The sequence below is a fragment of the Stegostoma tigrinum genome, chromosome 13, assembly GCF_030684315.1.
Source record: "Stegostoma tigrinum isolate sSteTig4 chromosome 13, sSteTig4.hap1, whole genome shotgun sequence".
Taxonomy (NCBI): Eukaryota; Metazoa; Chordata; class Chondrichthyes; order Orectolobiformes; family Stegostomatidae; genus Stegostoma; species Stegostoma tigrinum.
The window spans coordinates 65443883-65465011 of NC_081366.1; the positions used below are offsets into that span (position 1 = coordinate 65443883).

General features: G+C 40.0%; 1 protein-coding gene across 1 annotated transcript in view; it reads left to right on the top strand.

Annotated features, from left to right (window-relative positions):
* The window catches only part of LOC125458092 (ran-binding protein 17-like), a 1334110-nt gene that overhangs the window by 1147325 nt on the left and 165656 nt on the right, over positions 1-21129 (top strand). Inside the window, exons 23-24 of the mRNA XM_059650767.1 lie at positions 1622-1836; positions 13940-14078. Coding sequence (XP_059506750.1) covers positions 1622-1836; positions 13940-14078 — 354 coding nt within the window. The remainder of the gene's footprint in view (positions 1-1621; positions 1837-13939; positions 14079-21129) is intronic.

Consider the following 21129-nt stretch of genomic DNA (forward strand, 5'->3'; position numbering starts at 1 on the left):
CAGAGGCTGGAACTGAAAACTCAAAGCTGACTTAGAACCGCAGAGGTAGAGGTGAAAAGTAGGGGTAGTGATGAGGACATTATGGAAAGCAATCCCATCATGGTAAAGGCCTGGTGGAGATCTGTTTAAATATGTTCAAACCCTGTCGAAGTTTAATGAGAAAGATGTAGAGGCCTATTTCATTTTATTTGAGAAAGTGGCTAAACAAATGAAATGGCCGATGACCACGTGGTATTTTTGATCTAAACAAAGTTGGTAGGTCGAGCTGGTGAGGTGTTTGCATCACTATCGGAGGGAGGCATCAGAGGTACCAGAAGCCGACAGACGTTTTAGGAATCAAAGGAGGGAACCTGCTCAAATGTACATAGAGTTTGAAAGGATTGAACAAAGTAATCTTGATAGGTGGATAAGGGCTATGAAAATAGATCAAACATAAGATGCCCTTGCCATCAAGCTTCTTGAAGTTTTTGGAGCTGCACTTTTCTGGGCAAATGGGGAGTTCCAACATATTCCTGACTTGTATCTTGCAGATGGTAGACATGCTTTGGTGCATCAGGAAATGAGTAACTTACTGCAGGATAACTGGTCTCTTAGCTGTTCTTGTGGCTTCAGAGTTGCTGTGGCTAGCCCAGTTCAGTTTCCGGTCAGTGGTAACCCTTCCCAGGATGTTGATACTGAGGGAATTCAATGATGATAATACCATTGTATGTCAAGAGGAGATGTTTAGATTCTCTCTTGTTGGAGATGGTCATTGCCTGGCACTTGCAAGACCTGAAAGTAGCTAGCCATTAGTAGCACATGCATGAGATTGTCCATATAGACACAGTTTCAATATCTAAGGAGCTGGAAATGATACTGATCATTGTGCAATCATGAGTAAACATTTCCACTCTGACCTTACGATGGAGGAAAGCAGCCGAAGATAGTTGGGCCTAGGACTCTAAACAATTTTACTGCTTTTAAATTACTCTCAATTGCAAATCATTCTTTATATACGGTATTATAAACTTGTTACCGCACCCAAGTCACTCGGTTGTTAACTATTACAGATTGTTAGCCATACACTTTATTTTCTGTATTTGGTAATTGGGCAATGCAGTTTGCTCAAATTGCATAGTGGTAGTCAAGAGATTATAGACTCTGTGAACGATTCTGTAGCATTTTTTGAGTTTACAGTATGCGTGCTTGTAAGTTGCGAACAGCATGGGTGCTTGCATGTTATTTACTAATTGGGTGAACGATGTTGTAAGCACAATTTTATGATTGCAGTTCAGTGTACAATCATGGTTTGCATGGTGCATATTATTGAGGATTGCTTACACATTGAGCACATTTATTTCAGGACAGTTCAGTATATTGAATTTTGTTTATGATTGTAGCTATAACTGCTGATGTAATGAATATGCTATAGCTGTTAAGTAATGGCGCTCACATATTTAGAGACATTTATTGGGCATGTTTTAAGGAAAATGCTTTTGAATTGTGTGAATGATGGGGTAATTCATTATTCTCTGGCATAACTTCAATGGGTTAATATGACAACAAGACAGTTTAAGCTGAAGTATTGTTAATGTTCCCTTCTTTTCACTGAAAAGATCTCCTTTTTCTCTCTCTGATACAGGTAATCAGATCCAAACCCTCGGGAATATCTCTAAGGATCAGGTTTATCCATTGAAACTCAAGGGCATCTCCATCTGTTTTTGTGCATTGAAGGCTGCTCTTTGTGGGAACTATGTCAGTTTTGGTGTTTTCCAGTTATACGGAGATAACCACTTTGATAATGCACTGCAGGCCTTCCTAAAAATGCTGCTGTCAACCTGTCACAATGATTTGCTGGTAAGTGACCAAATAACCTTGAACTTATGAAAACGTTTTTATCTAATTGGTTTGGGGAGAAAACGGATCTGCAGAACACAAGTCTATGTTTCCTGTTACCTTTTTCAGAGTGTGACTCCTTCCTTTCAGTACCTTCACTGATACTCAGAAACATGGAGCCTATCGTGTGCAGACTCATGATGCCAGTCTCAGAATGGGAATTTAGAATCTCAGTGTAACTGATTGTATTGAAGTACCTCCATCATATTGAAAGATCCTTATCTGTAGCAAATATGTTTAACTTACAAATATAGCTCTATAGCAGACACTGATAATTTGGCAGCACACAGTATGGACTTTAAAGACAATGTATGTTGTAATTCACATCCCTGAAATGTGGTTGACCTTAATTGAGCAGTGCTTTATTTGGAAATCCCATGGATATGATTTCTTTCATCTCACTAGAATAATGTTGACACTTTGTGTATGTATGCGCATTCAGTCTTAATAGCTCCATTGGGCATTTTGAAATTCAATAAACTTTAGTCACTCTACCTTTTACGAAAGAGAAGTTTCTTACGGCAATTCAATGGACAATTCACATAGCAGATGCAAAGTTCGGATAGAGTAGAAGTTGCTCTTAAGGTTGAAGTTGAAAGAGTTTGTTGAGATAGGATAAAGGGAGATTCACTCTGTATCTAAAACCAGGGCCTACAAGTTAGTTACACACTGGATAATGTATAACCATCTATTAACCTTCATGTGTTACAAGCAGAATCATTTTCTGCCCTTACACTGTGCAAAGGCACTATCAGTAAGTATCTTGGCAGTCAGCAGCCTGACCCTATGAAGTAAAACCTGCAGGCAATTGGATGTGTAGAAGGGTAATGAATTAATTGTTACTTAAAATTTTAAAAATTACTTCATTATTGAGCCATTGAATTCTTGAGACAGAAAATAATGGGAGTAATTAATAATTATTGGTGAAATATGCCCTTCTGGATAAAGTTTAGATGCTTAAATTGACCTAGTGCTAGACATACATTATTCACATATTCTCTTAGATTATGATTAATTAAAATAGGGTAAATGATTTGCTTGCAAAGGTTCAGATATTATCCAAGGGCCCCAGTGGATACAGCTTTTCTGAGCTAATTGGGATTTTCTGTTACTTTTGAAAACTGAACCTACACAAATATTTTAAAGTAAATCCATAATCCTGAGTTGTTAGTTGGGGGGTGGGGGGGAGAAAGAGGAGAAGGAGGAAAGAAAGCCGCTAACTCAACAGCAAATATTTCACATTTAAATTTGGTGTGGTAAGATTTGGAGACTAATTCCAAAGAGGAAACGTACTGGGAGGAAACTTATTGACATTTGAGCAAATGGAGCTCAGTGAAGGGTACATAGTACAAACTAACCTTTCTGCTTCAGCATTAATTGAACCCAGTGAACTGTCAGGGTATGCAGGGGTTGTTGGTGGGAAGATGATCTGGGATAAGCTCTGAACACTTGGGCTTTCCCTCACAAATAACTGAAAGAACTCCACAGAGGCAATTACCCTGTCCCCAAAGTCACCCTTTATTTACACATGGAGAGTCCTTGGCACTGACCCAACTTCCTCACAGCAAGCTTTTAAAGTGAACAGAACCTCTGACACTCCTGTGTATATTTGTCAGACAGTGCTCCCTGTTTGGATCAGATTATCACAATTTCATAACTCTTATTCTGTAAGGTCCATTTCGCTGACCTCATTACAATCTCTACAAACCCTCCGCCTCCGAGCCTGAGGACATAGGCTGGTTCTTTCCTTCAAAGCTCTTCCTGTTGTGTTTAAGCGCTTGGTCAAGTTTGTCTAGCTCTGCCTCTGAGAAAGTGGCATATGAAGCACAATAGCTCAGCTCTTGCACCCAGAGCATCATGGAAGAAATTTGTTATTCTCTTCAGGCAACAAAAGGCATTGAGGCAGCAATATCTGCCTTGTCCAACTCAGAATCTGAGACATCTTCAACACTTGGCAGAGAGAGAGAAAACCCACAGTTTTTAGAGCAGTCAGAAGGGCATTTGAGGAGTTGGGCACGTTTTTCTCCCACACCATTTGCTAGTCTGCAGCTTTCCTATGGTGCTTGTGCTTGTTCAGGACCGTTGCACTACCCGAACTTTACACATCATTGGACCTGATGTTACATTAACCATGCCTCTTCACGATACAGGTCCATTCCCATGGTTTCTACATCAAACTTCATCCCCTGAATTAAACTGTGTCTCACACTTAATGGAGTCTTGTATTAGCATTGGTGTTTCTGATGTCATTTTGCCTCCGCCCCCGCCCATCCCCTTCCCCCCCCCCCCCCACCCCCCACCCCCCAGCACCCCAGGTCCAGAAAGATCTGATGTAGACTATTCTCTCCATTAGAAACTCTACAGGGAGCTATCCCTGTGGTTAGATGAGGGCTCATCCTATCATCAAATAGGAACCAGGACAGTTTGGTATCTAATGAAGCTGTAGGCTATTTGTTTAAGCCTGCCTTCAAAAAGTTGGACTGTTCAACTTTAGGAAATATTCACATTCCCTGCTGGTAAACAATGGAACTTTGACCAAAACATCTGGGAGTCAATGTATTACAAAAGATGCATGCAGTTTTCCATCATCACCCCCATGTTTAATGAATGAACTCTATGCATGTTGAGGCATTTTGAGTGGGCACCCACAATGACTTAGAACATTGATCCAATAAAAGGACCTGCATAGTCAACTTGTAACGGAGTCCAGGGTTTACCTGGCCATTTCCATAAATGTGGGAGAAGCTGCTGGCTGTAATTTTTGTCCTTGTTGGCACTCTGGGCAGTGCACCACCAAAGAAGCCATGTCTGCATCAATGCCTGGCCACCAGATAAAATTTCGCACCAAAATCGACATTTTGTAAACCCCAGGATGACCCTGGTGGACTTCAGCCAGTGTCAAACGATGACCATTGCTTGGTGTTACGGACCAGACCAAACCTGCTCCAAGTATTCAGAGAAAGAAAGAACTGCTGATGCTGGAGAATCTGATATAACATGGTGTAGAGCTAGATGAACCTGACAGGCTAAGCAGCGTAAGAGGAGCAGGAAAGCTGAAGTTCAGGTCTAGACTCTTCTTCAGAGGGGTCTTTTCTGAAGAAGGGTCTAGTGTAGGGGGAGGGGCTTAGATTAGTTCACAGGTCAGCGCAACATCGAGGGCCGAAGGGCCTGTTCTGCGCTGTATTGTTTTATGTTCTGTGTTCTAAGAAGGGTCTACGCCTGGAACGTCAGCTTTCCTGCTCCTCTGATGCTGCTTGGCCTGCTGTGTTCATCCAGCTCTACGCCATGTTATACCAAGTATTCAGAGAATAGTTTAGATATTTTTACCCTTGGTAAAAGGCAAATTTAGAAAACAATTGTCACATATGCAACTCCAGTAGCCCAGGTGGAAAGAGAAATTCTGAGAGATTGTAACAGCAGGGAGAGATTTACTGCAACTTCCAACTGTGCTCTGACCCCAGTAACAACTGCTGCTAATAAAATCTGAAAATTCTTCTTTTATGTGACCTTGACCACACCTATTCAGGCTACTCTGTTGTTCCAATTTTTAAACGTTACCCTAGGGCCTCACAAGCAGTTTTCTCTCATGGATCTGGTGGACTTCTTGCACCTCTGCTTTAAAAGCTGTCTTTGAAAAAAAAAGAAAACCAGGATGAAATACACCTCTTAAAGCCACAATCTTGTCACACTTAGGACAATCACTCTTGATCCCTGTAATCATATGCCATTCTGTACAGTGAGCCAGTCTGCTTCTGGTTTCAATTGTAGTTGTGGTAGCCCAGTCTTCCCCCATTACCACCAACTGCTTCAGTTTTGCCAGGACCTGGATTTTTCTGCGTCTAAAGTCTGATATTGTCAGCTGTGACTGGAAGAGGGTCCAGAAAATTTAAAACCATTACGGCATCTTCCAGTGACAACACCACAGGTGGTGTATCTGCTGGCAAGAGACAGCTCAGTGGATCCACACATGCTATTTGGCCTGCCTAACAGTGTTCCAACTTGTAATTATACGCACTTAGTATTAGAGCCTACCACTGAATTTGGCCTGAAGCTGTGGGTGACACTGCCTTGCCCTCTTTAACTAGACCTACTTAAAGAGGACTTATTAATATTACAAATTTACACCCGTGGAGGTATTAGAAGAATTTCCTGACTTCAAGCATGACCACCCTGCCTTTCTTCTCTATCTGGGCATATTTACGCTCTGCATTAGCCAAATTACTGGAGGCATATGCTGTTGGGCATTCCTGTCCATTGGACCATCTAGGAGATAAAACTATTCTGACACTGTAGGCGTAAATATTGCATATCAGTACTAGATCTCACTTGGGATCAGAGTGTGCCAGCAACTTAGGGGATGAAAGCAGTTTCTTCACTTCTTTGAAAGCTATGACTTGGCTCTGTGACTAATTCCAAGACTGAACACTTTTTTTTAAAAAGTGAGTTGATGCCAAGATACCAGGATGGAGGTTAAGTTATGTATGAACTTTCCATAATAGTTCACCGGCCTAAGCTTGGTACAGATGTGTGAGCCGGGCACCTTTGATTGCCCTCACTTTATTTTCCAATTGGTGTAATCCAGTCTTGTTGACTCTGTAGCCTGAAAAAGGTCCGTCAGGAACGCATTTTTTCCTTGTAAGGCGTACACTCACCTAGAAGAAACATCTAAGGACTCTAAGTGGTCTTCCCTGTTATTAGCATGTCATCTAGATAAATGGCAATTTGAGGTACACCTTGTAAAGTGTTCTCCCTTATCTGCTGAAAGATTGCGCAGGCTAACAATACCCCAAATGACAGTCTCATACATTGGTACAAAGCTTATGAGTATTGATTCTAGCAGGAGTCTGCATCTAACTGCAATTTCAAGAACACATGACTCATATCCAGCTTTGTGAAGGACAGTCCCACCACCAGCTTGCCATATAAATCCTTTATGCAAGGGATTAGGCATTTATCAGCTGCAAAAAATCATTTACCGTTTGTTTGAAATCCCCACAAAGGCAAACTGACGTATTGGGCGATCCAATCAGTGCTGCCCGTCCTGTAAATTGGACTGGTTCGATGATTCCTTTGCTTTCCAGCCTTCTGATTTTTGCCTCTACTTTTGCCTGTAAGCTGATGGCACTGATGGTCCTTGCAGAATTGTGGAATTGCTTCCTGGTCAATATGCAAGGTAGCCTTTGCTCTTTTGATAGTCCCTAGACCTCCTTTAAAAAACTTGCAGGTATTTAATAAGGTGTTCAATAAGGTGTTCATGCAGGCAGCCATTTTCTAATCTAAAAAATGTTAATCCAATGTAGGTGAATCTTTCTCAACCAATTACACCCCATCAGGCTTGATCCTTAGCCTTTTACTACAATCAATGGTAACTGAACCAACTGCTTCCCAAAGGAGACCAGAACCCAAGTTGTATCTTAATCAATGATGGTTCCATGGTCTTGGTCTAGCCAAGGTCTTGCACAAACTTAAAGGGTTGGAGTCAAGAGAGAATTTTATTAAAGACAGGTTGTGCCATCAGTGAAACAGCTAAGCCAGTATCAATGTACATTAGAACTAGGTGACCATTTAACCAGATGTTTATTTTGATTGGTTCTTATTCATATTTGCAAACAAAAACTGAAGTAGGTTTCAGCACCTATACAAAACCCAGAATATTCTGGAATTTAACTGTTCCAAACCACACACAGTTAGAACTTCCAGGTCGTGCACTCTCCTGGATACCTGCCTATGAGTTCTCATTCGATCTAGTTGGGCTGTTTTGCTGTCTCAGATCTGCATACTGGCAGCACTCACAATGGCTTGCCGTCTCTGATCCTGAAGAAAATCTTAACCATTTGGCCAAGGCTTGGCACTGTTTTGAGTTTTGCTATGGGCTGATCTAGAGTCCCTCTGTTCAGGATGTCTTGAAAAGGGCTAGGTGATAACCTATACTCAAGTGGTGTTCCCCAAACTCAGTCAGACTGGTAAAGGCACACTTTCATTGCACCTACCCTGCAACTCAAATGCACCACTTGTTACTTTTTCCAAGATAAAGCCAGTTGTAGTGCCTGTTTGTATTCCAGTTTGTTTTCAGCTAGTAGACACCTATGCATGGTCTCTCAGTATCTCTTTAAGGGTTAAATCAAAGTCACATTCCTCTGCCAGTTGCCTTAGCCTAGACTAAAATGTCAATTCTCTTTCCCCAACTCTTATTGCCAAGTAAAACCAATAGCAGCTCAGAAGTGAAGAGGCTTGGGGTCATAATATTCCTTAGCTAAACCTGTTAATTCTTGAAAAGTTTTAATACCTAGTGCTTCAGGAAAAGTTAGGCTCCCAATAACCAATAAGGTTGCAGTCTACAAGCTATCAGGAGAATTACTTCTTGTTTTTCATCTGCCCCATAATCATTTGCCTCTAATAAATAACACATTCTCTCCAAATACTGGCCACAGTCTTCAACAGAGTTAAGCTTCCCAAATAACAGCCTGATGCCCGACTCAAAGATAACTATTGTCGGTGAATTTCTTCAGGAGCATGCTTGCTTCTTGTCACTACTGAAATAACTCACCAGAGGCTAGCATCACATAGAAAGAGTCCTTGATGCTGATGCAGTTTCCGCAGAGTGAACAGAGCCTCTGACACTCCTGATTATATCTTTCAGCCTGGGCCCCCTACTTGTACCAATTTAATAGCCACAATCAGGGAATTTGTATTCTACGAGAGCCACCTAGTTGACCTTGTCACAATTACTACAACAACCATTAAAAAGCCACGTTGTTCGGGAATGTCATGACAGACCGATGCCCCTGAAACAACCAACTGATCAGTTAAACTGGTGAAAGTGCCAAGTGGTATTAGCAATGCCTAATAAATTAATGGTAATTTGTCTTAATTGTACAAACTGCATTATTGCCTCAAGTGGTTTTTGTAGGCACTTTAAGTCAACAACAGTGTGAAAAGTTACTATTTTCATGAGAGAGGCAACTTTTAAAAAACATCTTCCACATTTACTCCTTAGTATTCATTTTAATTCCAAACATAGTAGAGTTTTACAAGACTTGAGAAACACTGTCTGATTAAAAACAGTGATGATATTACCTTTTAAATGAACTTATTAAGAAAATGGTCTGTGGTGTATTACTGCAGTTTCTGTTTGCAAATATGAATAAAGAGCAAAAAGCAAAGGTTTCAGCACCCATATAAAACCCAGAATATTCTGTGGTTAACAGTTCTGCAATGTATACTGTGCTATATTACTTTGCATTCCACTCAAACCTCACTTGATTCTGTCAAGTTCTCTTCTGACAAATTCTCCTCTTCCCTACTTCCCAAATTTATGAGATTTGGCTTCTTGTTGCCTGATCTCTCTTGCTTTCATCAGCTGCAGGTTCCTTCAATATGTCATCAGTTGGCCACTCTCTACATCTTAGCTGTCTAAGCATAGACATCAGCTGCAACAACTGTAGAATCAGACCTTCATTTTTAATAAGTGCATGTTACCCAGTCCAACAGGATTACTCAGTCTAATTGTACAACACATTTCCTTTTATGTTTCTTTATTATTGAATTCACAGTTCACTGCAAGAACTCAGGCATCAACCTTCAAAGTCCCAGTTTGAATATAACGGTGATTTGCTTTAAATACTTAGCCCAGTTCTACCTTTGATTTCCATATTCCATGGAAGTGAACACTAAGTTACAATACATTTAAAAGACAGCAAATGCAGACTTCAGAAAATGTAGAGCCAGGAAGATATATTCCTGTTATCAGTCTTTCCCAATGAGTCCTTTGCCAAGCATTACCATTTTTTTAAAATATGTAAACAGTAACCTAATTTCATGCTTCATGAAGATGTGGATGAATAACTTTGCAATCCTTTAGTTTCTCATTCTTTCATGAAGCATTCGTACTCAGCAGGATAGAAATCTGTTTTTACCCATTACCAGCAACAGCCCATTCCAACACCACACATCCTAAATGTTCGTTCAGTATGGTTTTTGAGCATGAATTATCTGATGTTTCCCTCCCTGTTCCAAGATTAGGAAGGCCAATTGTACCACCCTGATTGATGTGTCTGATGAAATAATTTAACTAAGCAGAAAGCAGGCATTGCACCTCATACTTTCTGACTTGAATGCCTCATCTTCAAACCTACTGAAACATTTCCCAGTTTTAAAGAAGGTCCAAGGTCCAAGGTCCAAGGCCCATGTCTCAGGACACCAGCAAGGATGACAGGAGTAAATAGAAGACGCATGAGATCATTCAGGAAGTTAGGTTTCTAGGTCCTACACCACATTTTTAATATGCTGGAGAAATTAGTTACTGCAGAAGCAGTGTTGATTCTCGTCAGTGAGGATATAAGAAACAAGTAGACCAGCATATAGGAAGGGAAAAGTTAGATGATTGAAGGTGTTGGGAAGAACTAAAAGGAGTACTACAAGATTTCTGAATGCTGGAATAGGAAAATAAGAAGAATACTTCTGGGTAAGCCAAGACAAAACAGGTAGACAAGAACCAAAACAGGTAAGACTGAAGAACTTTTTTTATTCTTTATCCTTTTGTGAGATGTGGGCATAGCTGGCAAGGGCAGCATTTGTTATCCATTTCTCACTGACCTTGAACCAAGGACCTTGCCAGGCTATTTTAGTGGGCAGTTAGAAGAAATTACTGTGGGTCTGGTGTCACCTGTAAACCAGACTAGGTACGAACAGCAGATTTACCTTACCTAAATAACTTTATAAACAATATAGGTTTTTACAATTGATGTTATATTCATGGTCACAAATATTAAGATTAACATCATATTCCAAATTTATTCACTGAATTGAAATTCCACCCACGGGATGTCGCCACAGGTTTAGCCTGGGCCTCTAGATTACTAGTCCAGTAACCATTATGTTGCCATCCCACAGCATTAAAAAAATAAGATTAGGACATGGCCATTCAGCTATTCAAGCCTGCTCTACCATTCAATAAGAACATGGCTAATCTGATCGTAGCCGCCATTACTCTGTAGGATATAGAATTCTAAAGAACTACAACCCACTATGAGATGAAATTCTCTCTTATTTCCAATTTAAATCGAAGCTCTCTTATATGGAAAGTGCCCTACTAACCTTCAGTTCTAAGTTTCCTCAAGGGGGGACACATCCACTCAGAACCTACCTTGTCCAATTCCCTCAGAGTATTAAATTTTTCCATACATCCATTAAACTCTAATACGTTTAAGTCCACTTTACTCAATCTTTCCTCATATCACAACTCTTTCATCTCAGAAACCAACCTAGTTTACCTGAGCACCTTCAATGCAAGTAAGGAGATGAGGAGATGAAAGCTTGATGCAACAAATTAGGTGTTGTCTCAGTAAATGCTGTGTACAGTTGTTGTAAAATATCCTGACCTTTAAAGTCTACTCCCCATTGTGCAAAGGCCAGCATTCCAATATATGTCTCTAATTACTTGCTGTACATACGTGCTAACAGTTTCTTGTTCATGTATGAGGAAACCCAGGTCTTTCTGTTCTGCACTTTAACTGCATTTAAGTGTACTGCTTTCTGTTCTGTCCACCAATATGAATAACCTCACATTTCTCCAGATTCATCTCCATTTGCCATCTCTTTTGTCTAATAACAACCTGTTTATATCTGCATCTCTGCTTGAAGATTCTGTGTCCTCCTCAAAATTTGCTTTCTTATATTTCTCTGTAAGATCCATAAATTTACCTACAATATGCTTGGTTCCTTCTTCCAAGTCATTAATATTGATTGTAAATAGTTGTAGCCCAGCACTGATCCCTGCAGCACCCACATAGTTAGATTTTGCATACCTAGAAGTGACTTATTTATCCCAAATTCCTGTCAGTTAGTCAATCTTCTACACAGGGTAATATATTGCCTCCAACCCTATGAGCTCTTATCTTTCTGGTACCTTAATAAATGCCTTTTGGAAATCCAAATACGCTGTATCTACTGATATAACAAGGTGCAGACCTGGATGAACACAACAGGCCAAGCACATCAGAGGAGCAGTTTAGCTGATGTTTCGGGCCTAGACCCTTCTTCAGAAAACCTAGGTCCGAAATGTCGGCTTTTCTGATCCTCTGATGATGCTTGGCATGCTGTGTTCATCCGGCTTTACACCTTGTTATCTCAGATTCTCCCGCATCTGCAGTTCCTACTATCTCTGAAAAGCTGTATCTACTGGTTTTTCTTTATCTGCCTTGCTTATTTTATCTTCAGAAAGACCTGTAATAAAACTTTATCAAACATGATTTTCCTCTCATAAAATAATGTTGACTCTGCCTTATTATATCGTAAGTATTTAAATATCCATATACTATTTCTTAGTAATTGATTCTAGCAATGATAGATGTTTAGCTAGTGGATCTATAGTATGCCACTAAGGATGATCAACACCTGTATTGATAATTTGGGAACTATAAAAAAAACAGAATGATATAATGTTGTAGAGTAAGCTTTTATTTTATTGAATGGGTTAACTATGATGGTCTTAAGATCATACATGGTAGGGGAGGCAGTGGCATAGTGGTATTATTGCAAGGCTATTAATCCAGAGACCCAGGTTAATATTCTGGGGATCCAAGTTTGAATCCTGCCATGGCAAATGATGCAATTCAAATCCAGTGATGAAATATCTGGTATTAAAAGTCTGGTGATGACTGTGGAACCATTATCAATTGTTGGAAAAATTCATTTGGGTCATTAAAGGCCTTTAGAAAAGAAAACTGCCATCCTTGCCCAATCTGACCAACATGTATTTAGACAATTAGGGATGGCCAATAAGTGCTGGCCAATATAGTGACCTCTGTATCCCGTGAATTATGTTTCTTTTAATAAAAAGGAAAAGCTGGTCTGGAGATCATTTTCCTGTCCAGGCTAGATTTTTGCAAAGACATGAATGACAGTTTCGGCTGCAGGTGGTCTAAGGCTAGAATTGAGTTGGGAAAGGTTATGTAGTTAGGAGTAGATGTATGGAGAGTTGAAAAAGTGAATGCTTTGAATGATGAAAAGTTAGAGTCACCTCTGTCTGTCCTGTGGTATGCCTTACAAGATGTTCAGAATGCAGTTGTTAGCCGCCGAGATGTTAACAAAATAAAATAAGAGTCAATGTCTGCCCTCAGTGTCGCATAAGTTTAAAAGGGACAGAAAGTTTTTAAAAATTTTGCCGTTATAGAGCACATGTAACAAAGAAATGCCACTCAACTTTGCAAAACCATAACTTGACATAAATGATCACTTATTCAGAGATGAAGCGATAGTTAAAACCCTGTGTGTTAGTTGGAGTCATAAAGATGGAGAGAGAGATGAATACATTTAGGAAGAGAATTTCAGTTTATGATCAAGGTAGTTGAAGGAACAGCTGCTAAGTGTGAAACAAAGGGAAAGAATAAGGGGTCAAAATGTACCAGTATTACAATCACAGAAGATTTCACGTGTCTTTGGTAGGGCCTTTGTGCGGTAGAGAGATTTCAACATTTTGTTGCTGGAAAGATAGGCACAGATGATGAAAAGGATACCAGGCTTACTTTGTAGAGGAAAGAGAGATTTTTGATGGGGCCAAAGTTTGCACGGACGGAGGACAACCAAGAGTTCATGACATTAAGCTTCCAGGATCTCATTTGCCTTCTATTACTCTCGCTCTCTGTTGTTAACTGTGTGCATGATCTAATCAACTGTAGATTATTCCTTCAGTAACTTTACATTATTGATACCATAAGTGTTAACCTGTTATATACATTGTGATGTTGGGCCAAGGATTCAGAACTCATTGACAATAAAGCATGATGTTTTCTTACCATTAATAGCTATGCAATTTGAAATCCACTCTTGAATTAGCAATTATGCAGGGATACAAAGAGATCTCCCTGCTTTTTTTGGAATATTGTCTTTAACAGTCACCTGAACCACGGGAATAGGTGGACCTTGGTTCAGAATCTCAAAATTGCACAAAACTTAGTAAATCAAATTCATTATTCACATTGGCAGGTTCAAATTACTCAGTAAGATCTCTGGTCCTTGTTTTTTCTGCATTATTAAAACACATACTTTTTTTTATTTTGTGTAGTCTTATCGGAAGTTGAGCTTATCTTACTATTCGTTGTTGGAGTGCCTTACCCAGGACCACATGAAATTCATTTCCAACCTAGAGCCACATGTGGTTATTTACATCCTGACCTCTTTATCAGAAGGACTCAATGCCTTGGGTGAGTTGCACTAGAGAATGTTTCTTCATGAATATAGAAGGTGCTGATGCAAATTTGTCTGAACATGCTAATCTGTTCAGGAAAGGTGAGTCTCATGGGCACTCTGTAAATTTGTTAAATGAAAACCAATCAATAAAAAGTGATGGAGGTGCTTGTGCTGCCATTTGTATATAGATTTCAAGTTGGTATATAAAATAGTGTATCAGAACCAATTGTGCCGCGATCCATTTCCAGCTTTGAGGGTATATTCAGTTTCAAGAGTTACTGCTGTCAATATTCATTTCTGCTCAATAACAGGGGAGGAGCTCATTGCAAGATTTTCACTAGGTCAGTCAAGACAATTTGGAGGTCACAAAAAGGTTCAAGAGTTGCAGGTGGTGAGTGAGGTTGTAAAGAGTCAAAGACAGAAGCAGACTTCATGTGAGGAACACCGCAGTTGGCTGTACTGCAACTGATCTACACAGATTCTGCATAGAGGTCTTGGTGAGGTGCCTCGAACAGTTTGGATATCTTTCTCCTGTTCAAACTCAGGAACAAGTTCTAGGAATTAGTAAATAGGCAAGTATTAGAGTAGCAGTCTGAAGTTGAGAAACTGGGAAGGTGGCTGGGTCTATACTAAGGGCTTGAAAGCATGAATAATTAAATGTAGTTGAGACAGCTGTGGTTAAAACATTCTCCATCTGCATTTTCTTAATGTAACTGAACAAGATTAGAACTCAGGGAAAATCCAGGGACAGGGCTGTCTCAATGTAGTTAGTTGTTAGTGAAGATGTGGAATGAGGTAGCTCATTGATTAGCACTGCTGCCTGACAATGTCAAGGATCTGGGTTCAACTCCAGCCTTGGGTGACTGTTTGTGTAGAGTTTGCACATTCTTCCCCTCCTCAGTCTGTGTGGGTTTCCTCCCCTGTCTAATGATGTGCATTGGATTAGGTGGTTTAGCTATGCTAAGTTGTCCATAATGTCCAGTGATGTGTAGATTGGGTGGTTTAGCCATGGGAAAAGCAGTGTTACAAGAATGGGGTAGGGAGTGGAATGCTGTTTGGAGGATCGGTGCAGACTCGATAGGTGAAATAGCCTGCTTCTGCCCTGTAGGGATTCTATGATTATTATTCAGATTTGATAACCCACAGTGTCAATGACATGTGTCAGAAATTGCCTAGAATTTGCTATTTGTTATACATTATGTGGTTCTCAATTAAAATCTAATACCCACATGAACCAGAAGCTCAGGTTGTTAAAATATATGTAGTACATGGATTGTAAAGTGTAGCAGTGTCTTAACATTGTATGAACAAAGAGCAGTACAGTACAGCAACAAACCCTTTGGCCCACAAAGCCTGCACTGATATATGACTCCTTTCTGAACTAAAAACCTTTTGCTTGGATGCAGTCTGTAACCATACAACTCAATTCCTTATGTATTCATGTCTGTCAAGATGTTTCTTAAATTTTGCTATCATATCTGCTTCTAACACCTCCTTTGGTAGCACCTTCCAGGCACTTACCACCATCTTTAAAAAAAATTGCCCCCATACCTCCTTTTGCCCGTTACCTTAAACCTATGTCCACTTGTAGTTTACCCTTCTATCCTGGGGAAAAAAAACTGACTATTCATTCTGTCCATGCCTCCCATAAATCTGTAAACTTGAATCAGGTTGTCCTTCAGCCTCTGACATTAAAGTGAAAACAGACCAAGTTTTTCCCAATATCCTCTCATAGCTAATGGCAACATCCTGGCAAACCTTCCTGTACACCTGACGAAGCCTCCACAACCTTCGAGTGGTGATTGAAACTGTAAGCAATATTCCAAATTTAGCATAATTAAAGTTCTATACAGCTGGAACATGACTTGCCAATTTTCGTGCTGTCACCCAGTTGATGAAGGCAAGCATGTCATATGCCTTCTTGGCCAACTTATCCCTGAAAGTGGCAACATAAGTGGAACTGTATGCCTAGATCCTTCTGCATGATAATGCCTCTAAAGGGTTCTGCCATTACTGTATGGTTATTTCTTGCATTAGACCTTCCAAAATGCATCACCTTGCATTTATCCAAATTAAATTCCATCTGCCATTTCTCTGCCCCAGCCTCGAGACTATTTACATCCTGCTATACCCTCTGGCAATCCTCACTACCCACAGCTCTCCCAGTCTTTGGGTGAATGTTTATAATTATTGTTAGGCAACCTGAGTACCAAAGGAGATGTAAATAGTCTGTGAAATTACATTCTGTGAAAGTGACTTTTTTTGAAAAATAGGTTAGAAATTTATTTATTTTAATAGCAATTCAAAACAGTATTTTCATGAAACCATGTGACTTAAGCCAAATGATTCGAGAAAATACCTGATGAGATGGTTGCTGCTGCACGTACTAAGTTGAGCTTTTATGACTTAGAGAATGAGACTCCAGAAGCTAGTTGCAAGTTCAGTTCAGAAGATACAATCCATACCAGATGTGCCACTTAGCAGCTGAAAAGCAGCCAAAGCCTCGAGTCTTTACTTAGAGTTAGTGAGAAATATCGACAGGTTACCTAGTGTCTGTGTGTCTCAGATGTAGACAATAACAGAGCGAATCACATTTATTGTACGTGCAAAACTTTGCCGAGAGGAGATGTTTTCAACATCATTGGTGGAGTTTGAAATTTTAAAGTGAACTAACAAGTGAAAGACATTGCTGGGGAGAAAGTTTAAATCTGCATTATGCATAATAACACCTAGTTTTCTTTCATTCCTTCTGTGTAATAAACGTTTTTGGGTTTGTTGAAAATACATTGTCAGCTTCTCTGCTAATATGTTCATTAACTGACCACCCTGGTAACTAAATTGCAAAAGTAAACTTTATTGTCTGTCAGGCTAGGCTACACTCTGGAATCTGATTCATCTAATAGTTCTATCAACTGGGATCAAAACAATAGGAAAGCTTATAATTCAATATCCTGGCTTTATTCACTTAGAAAGCCCTCTGGATCTCGCAGTTTATCTACATCATTGTAACAAGTTTTTACTGTCTCAGCTAGGATTGTAATCACAGCAGTTTTTTTTTAAAGGAATTCCCTAAGGAATGTGTGGTGGATTCTGATATTTAGACACTGAAGTTGTGAGTCCCTTGCCAATTTTTGATTTGGATTACTTTTCCTTCCTGTGTATTCAGTTTTCACAGTTTCCTAACATTAATGCTAAATTCTTTGCTTCTCCACAGCTCCTCCTGTTTCACCTTTAAGAAATTCTTCCAACCTTTCTTTGTTCCATTAAAAGCAATTATTGCTGATATTGGGACTCTGAAACAAGCAGAAAATGATGGAGAAACTCAGCAGCGAGAGCGAGAGCAAGTATATTAAGCTGGATACTTTTTCCTCTAACTTCAGGACTTTCTTCGAAAGAAAGAAGACAAGCTCAGAACTTTGCACATAATTCTCCATTTGCTATAATTGCTGTGGTTTCCCCTACCTATTTAGCCTGTCTACATCCCTGCTTCCTGGTGCTATCACACAAATTATTGTGCCTTCTAACTTAGCTCTGAGAATATTATATCTAAACACTATTCCTTCAGGCAATTCATTAATTTATATATGTTGATGGTTTGAGATCTCAGTACAGATTCTTGGGGAGCTGTACATTTCACGCCCTGTCAGAGAACATTCAGTTTAACCTGATTATCTTTCTGCTTCCTCTCAGACGATAACCAAAACAATATCACAAAGTTACCTCCAGTTTTGTGGGTTTTTCCATTTTTGCTGGTAATTTCTGATGTGAAACATTTAAACTTTTTTATGGAAATTGATGTGTACAACAACCGTAGATATTTCACTATCCATCATGTCAATGAGCTCCTGAAAAAAAAGTTCAACTCGATTAGTTTGACATGATGGGGTAAATTTTTCTGGGGCCTGAGCAGTGTGGGCAATGCCTAGACAGTTGAGAAAGTACAGTAAGAATGAAACTGAGGATGAAAAAAAAAGAAAAGTCCAATTTTGTGCTTAAGATTTCAACAGAAAATGGGAACCTTGCCAGATTGGTAAGGGAACTATTTGCGCGCATTAATACCTCATTATTACCTAATCTCACATTATCTGTATGCAGGTTGCAATTTTCCCAGGCAGTAGAGGGGGAAGTAGACAGCAATAGTTACCAACCTGAAAGCCTAAACAGGTACCTGGCAAACACAACTCACCTACATCTTCTCCGGGTGTCCACCATTCCCCAGTTTCTCAGGACAGCAGCTACCTGCACTTCTGTCCAGAGGCTGTCATCTGCAGACCACCAGTGTTGCCACATCATCATGGCACATTTCTAATTCACTTAGAATCCAGTTTGCCACTTCAGTACTGTGTTTTGGAGCACACTGACTTTTTGTTGTAATGCTGCTGCCAGGCCATTTTGTGAAGAGGGACACACCCGGAACATATGCATCCCTTGGCTCTAGGTTTATTTTCTTTGCTCACACCTACTTTATGCCTTCTTGAATGCTTACAGCATTTCTACCTTGCCTTTAAGTACAGGCACAAAGCCAAGCAACTTGTCACTTTTGCCAGCAATGATTATGGAAGGGGGAGTGGACATGTAAATGTAAATGCATGGCAGTGTTATGTCAATGTCATATCTACGACATGTGTCAGCAGCTTGTGCAGCAAACGCACTGAACGTGTTCAATCAAATGACCATGTCTCAAAGTCTAAGGGAAGTAGTGTTTAGTCAAGGCAAGAGGACTGTCATCAGTTGGCAAATCCTGCCACTGTCAATAAAGGGCATCATGCATTCTTAATCCAGGAGTTTAGACACAAATCAATTAGCTGCTTGGCGCCTTCAGGGTATAATATAATATTATATCATATAATATAATATAATACAATATAATATATAATGTAATATACTATATATAATATAATATAATATACCAAAATACTCTCTGAGTTGTTATTATCGGTGGTGGAGGGTGCAGGAAGCGGCTTTGCTGGTTCATCTGAGTGGCATGTGGGTTTTTCCTCACAGTTGAAGCAGGAAGTAATGTTCAAAGAAGATCGTCACTTCATGGCGGAGGCTGTGTGGATGCCACTCTTGCCTCCAGAATTGCAAAGAGAATGAGTTGTGAAATGGGACGGGGCTGGCACATGAAGAATGTATATACAGCACAGTAATGTGAGAGCAGCACAGCAATGAATCATTCTTGAATGCTGAGACATTAAAGTCTCAGTATCACTACATGAGTGATCATAATCTTCTCCCATAAATAGAAGGATTCTTTCCTCATAAGAAGTGAGCAAATGAGTGTCATCTAGAATATCCCACACTTGGTCCTGTTTGCTGCATTGAGACAAAAAGAAGGTAGTAAGTGATTTGAAAAAGTAGCTTGACTGGCTGTTAGTGTTGATGTAGATGGAAAACAGGTGGTGAGGTGCTTGAGTGAGTAGCAAATGCAGAGGGCAGCTTAGTTTAACAATCTAGGGACATGGGGAATGAGATGAATAACAGGTGAAGATGCTGTATGCAATCAACAGAGTAGACTATGAGCTTTGATGGGAGATGTGTGCTGTGTCAGTGTTAAAGTTGGTGTGAGGTAGTAAAGAAAAACCTATCACTTACCCTCATGGATCATGGAGGGTCATTAACCTTCATGTGGTATTGCCAGGTGTTCTGCTGAACCATGGGTCAGCATAGTGTCCAAGGGGCGACTTCAGACCAGGCTGACGATGTCTGGTGCTGATGAAGGGGCTAGGCCCAAAACGTCAGCTTTTGTGCTCCTGAGATGCTGCTATGCTGCTGTGTTCATCCAGCTCCACACTTTGTTATCTTGGATTCTCCAGCATCTGCAGTTCCCATTATCACCGATGTCTGGTGCTGTTGCCTCCACTTAATGGTCCTGAAGACAGACGAGAATTGTCAAGGAAGCCACCCCATCCACCAAGACTTTCAGATCCCTGCCAGTAAAGCAGGGTGCTAACTTGTCTGTGAGCCATCTCTGGGAAAGTTGTTCCCACGTTGCAACTGTGAAGGGTTGTTCTTGGCTTGCAGTGTTTGACCTAGTGCACAGCTGGGCTTTATATATGACATCCTGAAAGCAGTGGGACGCCTGGGCAACACAAGCACTTCCAATGGTGAGCACAGTATAGTGTGAGAGCAAACTGTGAGGGCATGGTGCTTAAATGAGGTGAGCAGCTGTGAATTGAGTGAGATAACTCACTAAAGCTCATGACGAGAAACCCTCCATGAAACTCCAAAATTTACACTTAGTTAAATTTTGGGAATTGTAGCTTGACATTAATAAAATCCATGCTGATTGTCTTTGGTCGTGTCATATTTATCCACACACCTATTCATGCGGTTTCTGATGGTAGGTCCCAATAAGTTGCCTTTATAGTAAGCAGGTAGTAATTGGATTTCTATCTCAAATATCAGTAATAATAACATTGCCGTTAGCCCAATCCAAAGGCACAATTCCTGAATCTGTATTAGGAGAGAATTATGCCTAATATGTAAGCAATTTTTTTCACCTATTTCTTTTAATGCCACTGTGTTGAAGGCATCAGATTTCAAATATTGTATCAAACTTAAATCCAATTGTTTTCTGCATTACTAATTATGAACATTTCTGTCTCCCTACTTTATTCCCTGGTTCATTGGTAGCTCAGGCATTTGCCCTCCTCCTTCACTGATGGAGTATAGCTTTCATATCCCTTACTGTACTATGTTTCATTTAAGCCCCTTTTTAAAACTCTACTGAGCTTTTCCTTGCATTTAGCAAAGCTTTTCTTTGGAGTTTCATACTACCTTATTACCTCATTTATGTATATGGTTGTTTAACCATGTAAAAGAAGAAAATGCAACTTAAATTACAAGTATATTTTACATATAACAAATATTATTGTAGATGTTTGGACAATACCAACCTCTTAAGGCCTCCATACCATCCAGCTGACTAAAACAGCCTTTGTCTGGTCCATTTTTTATCTAATAAGAGTAGCAAAAGAACTTGCAGTGGATGTCTCCTCCCACCCTCCCATTCTGCTCTACTGTTCAGCCCTATTATTTGAAGGCCCCAAAGAATTGATCCTT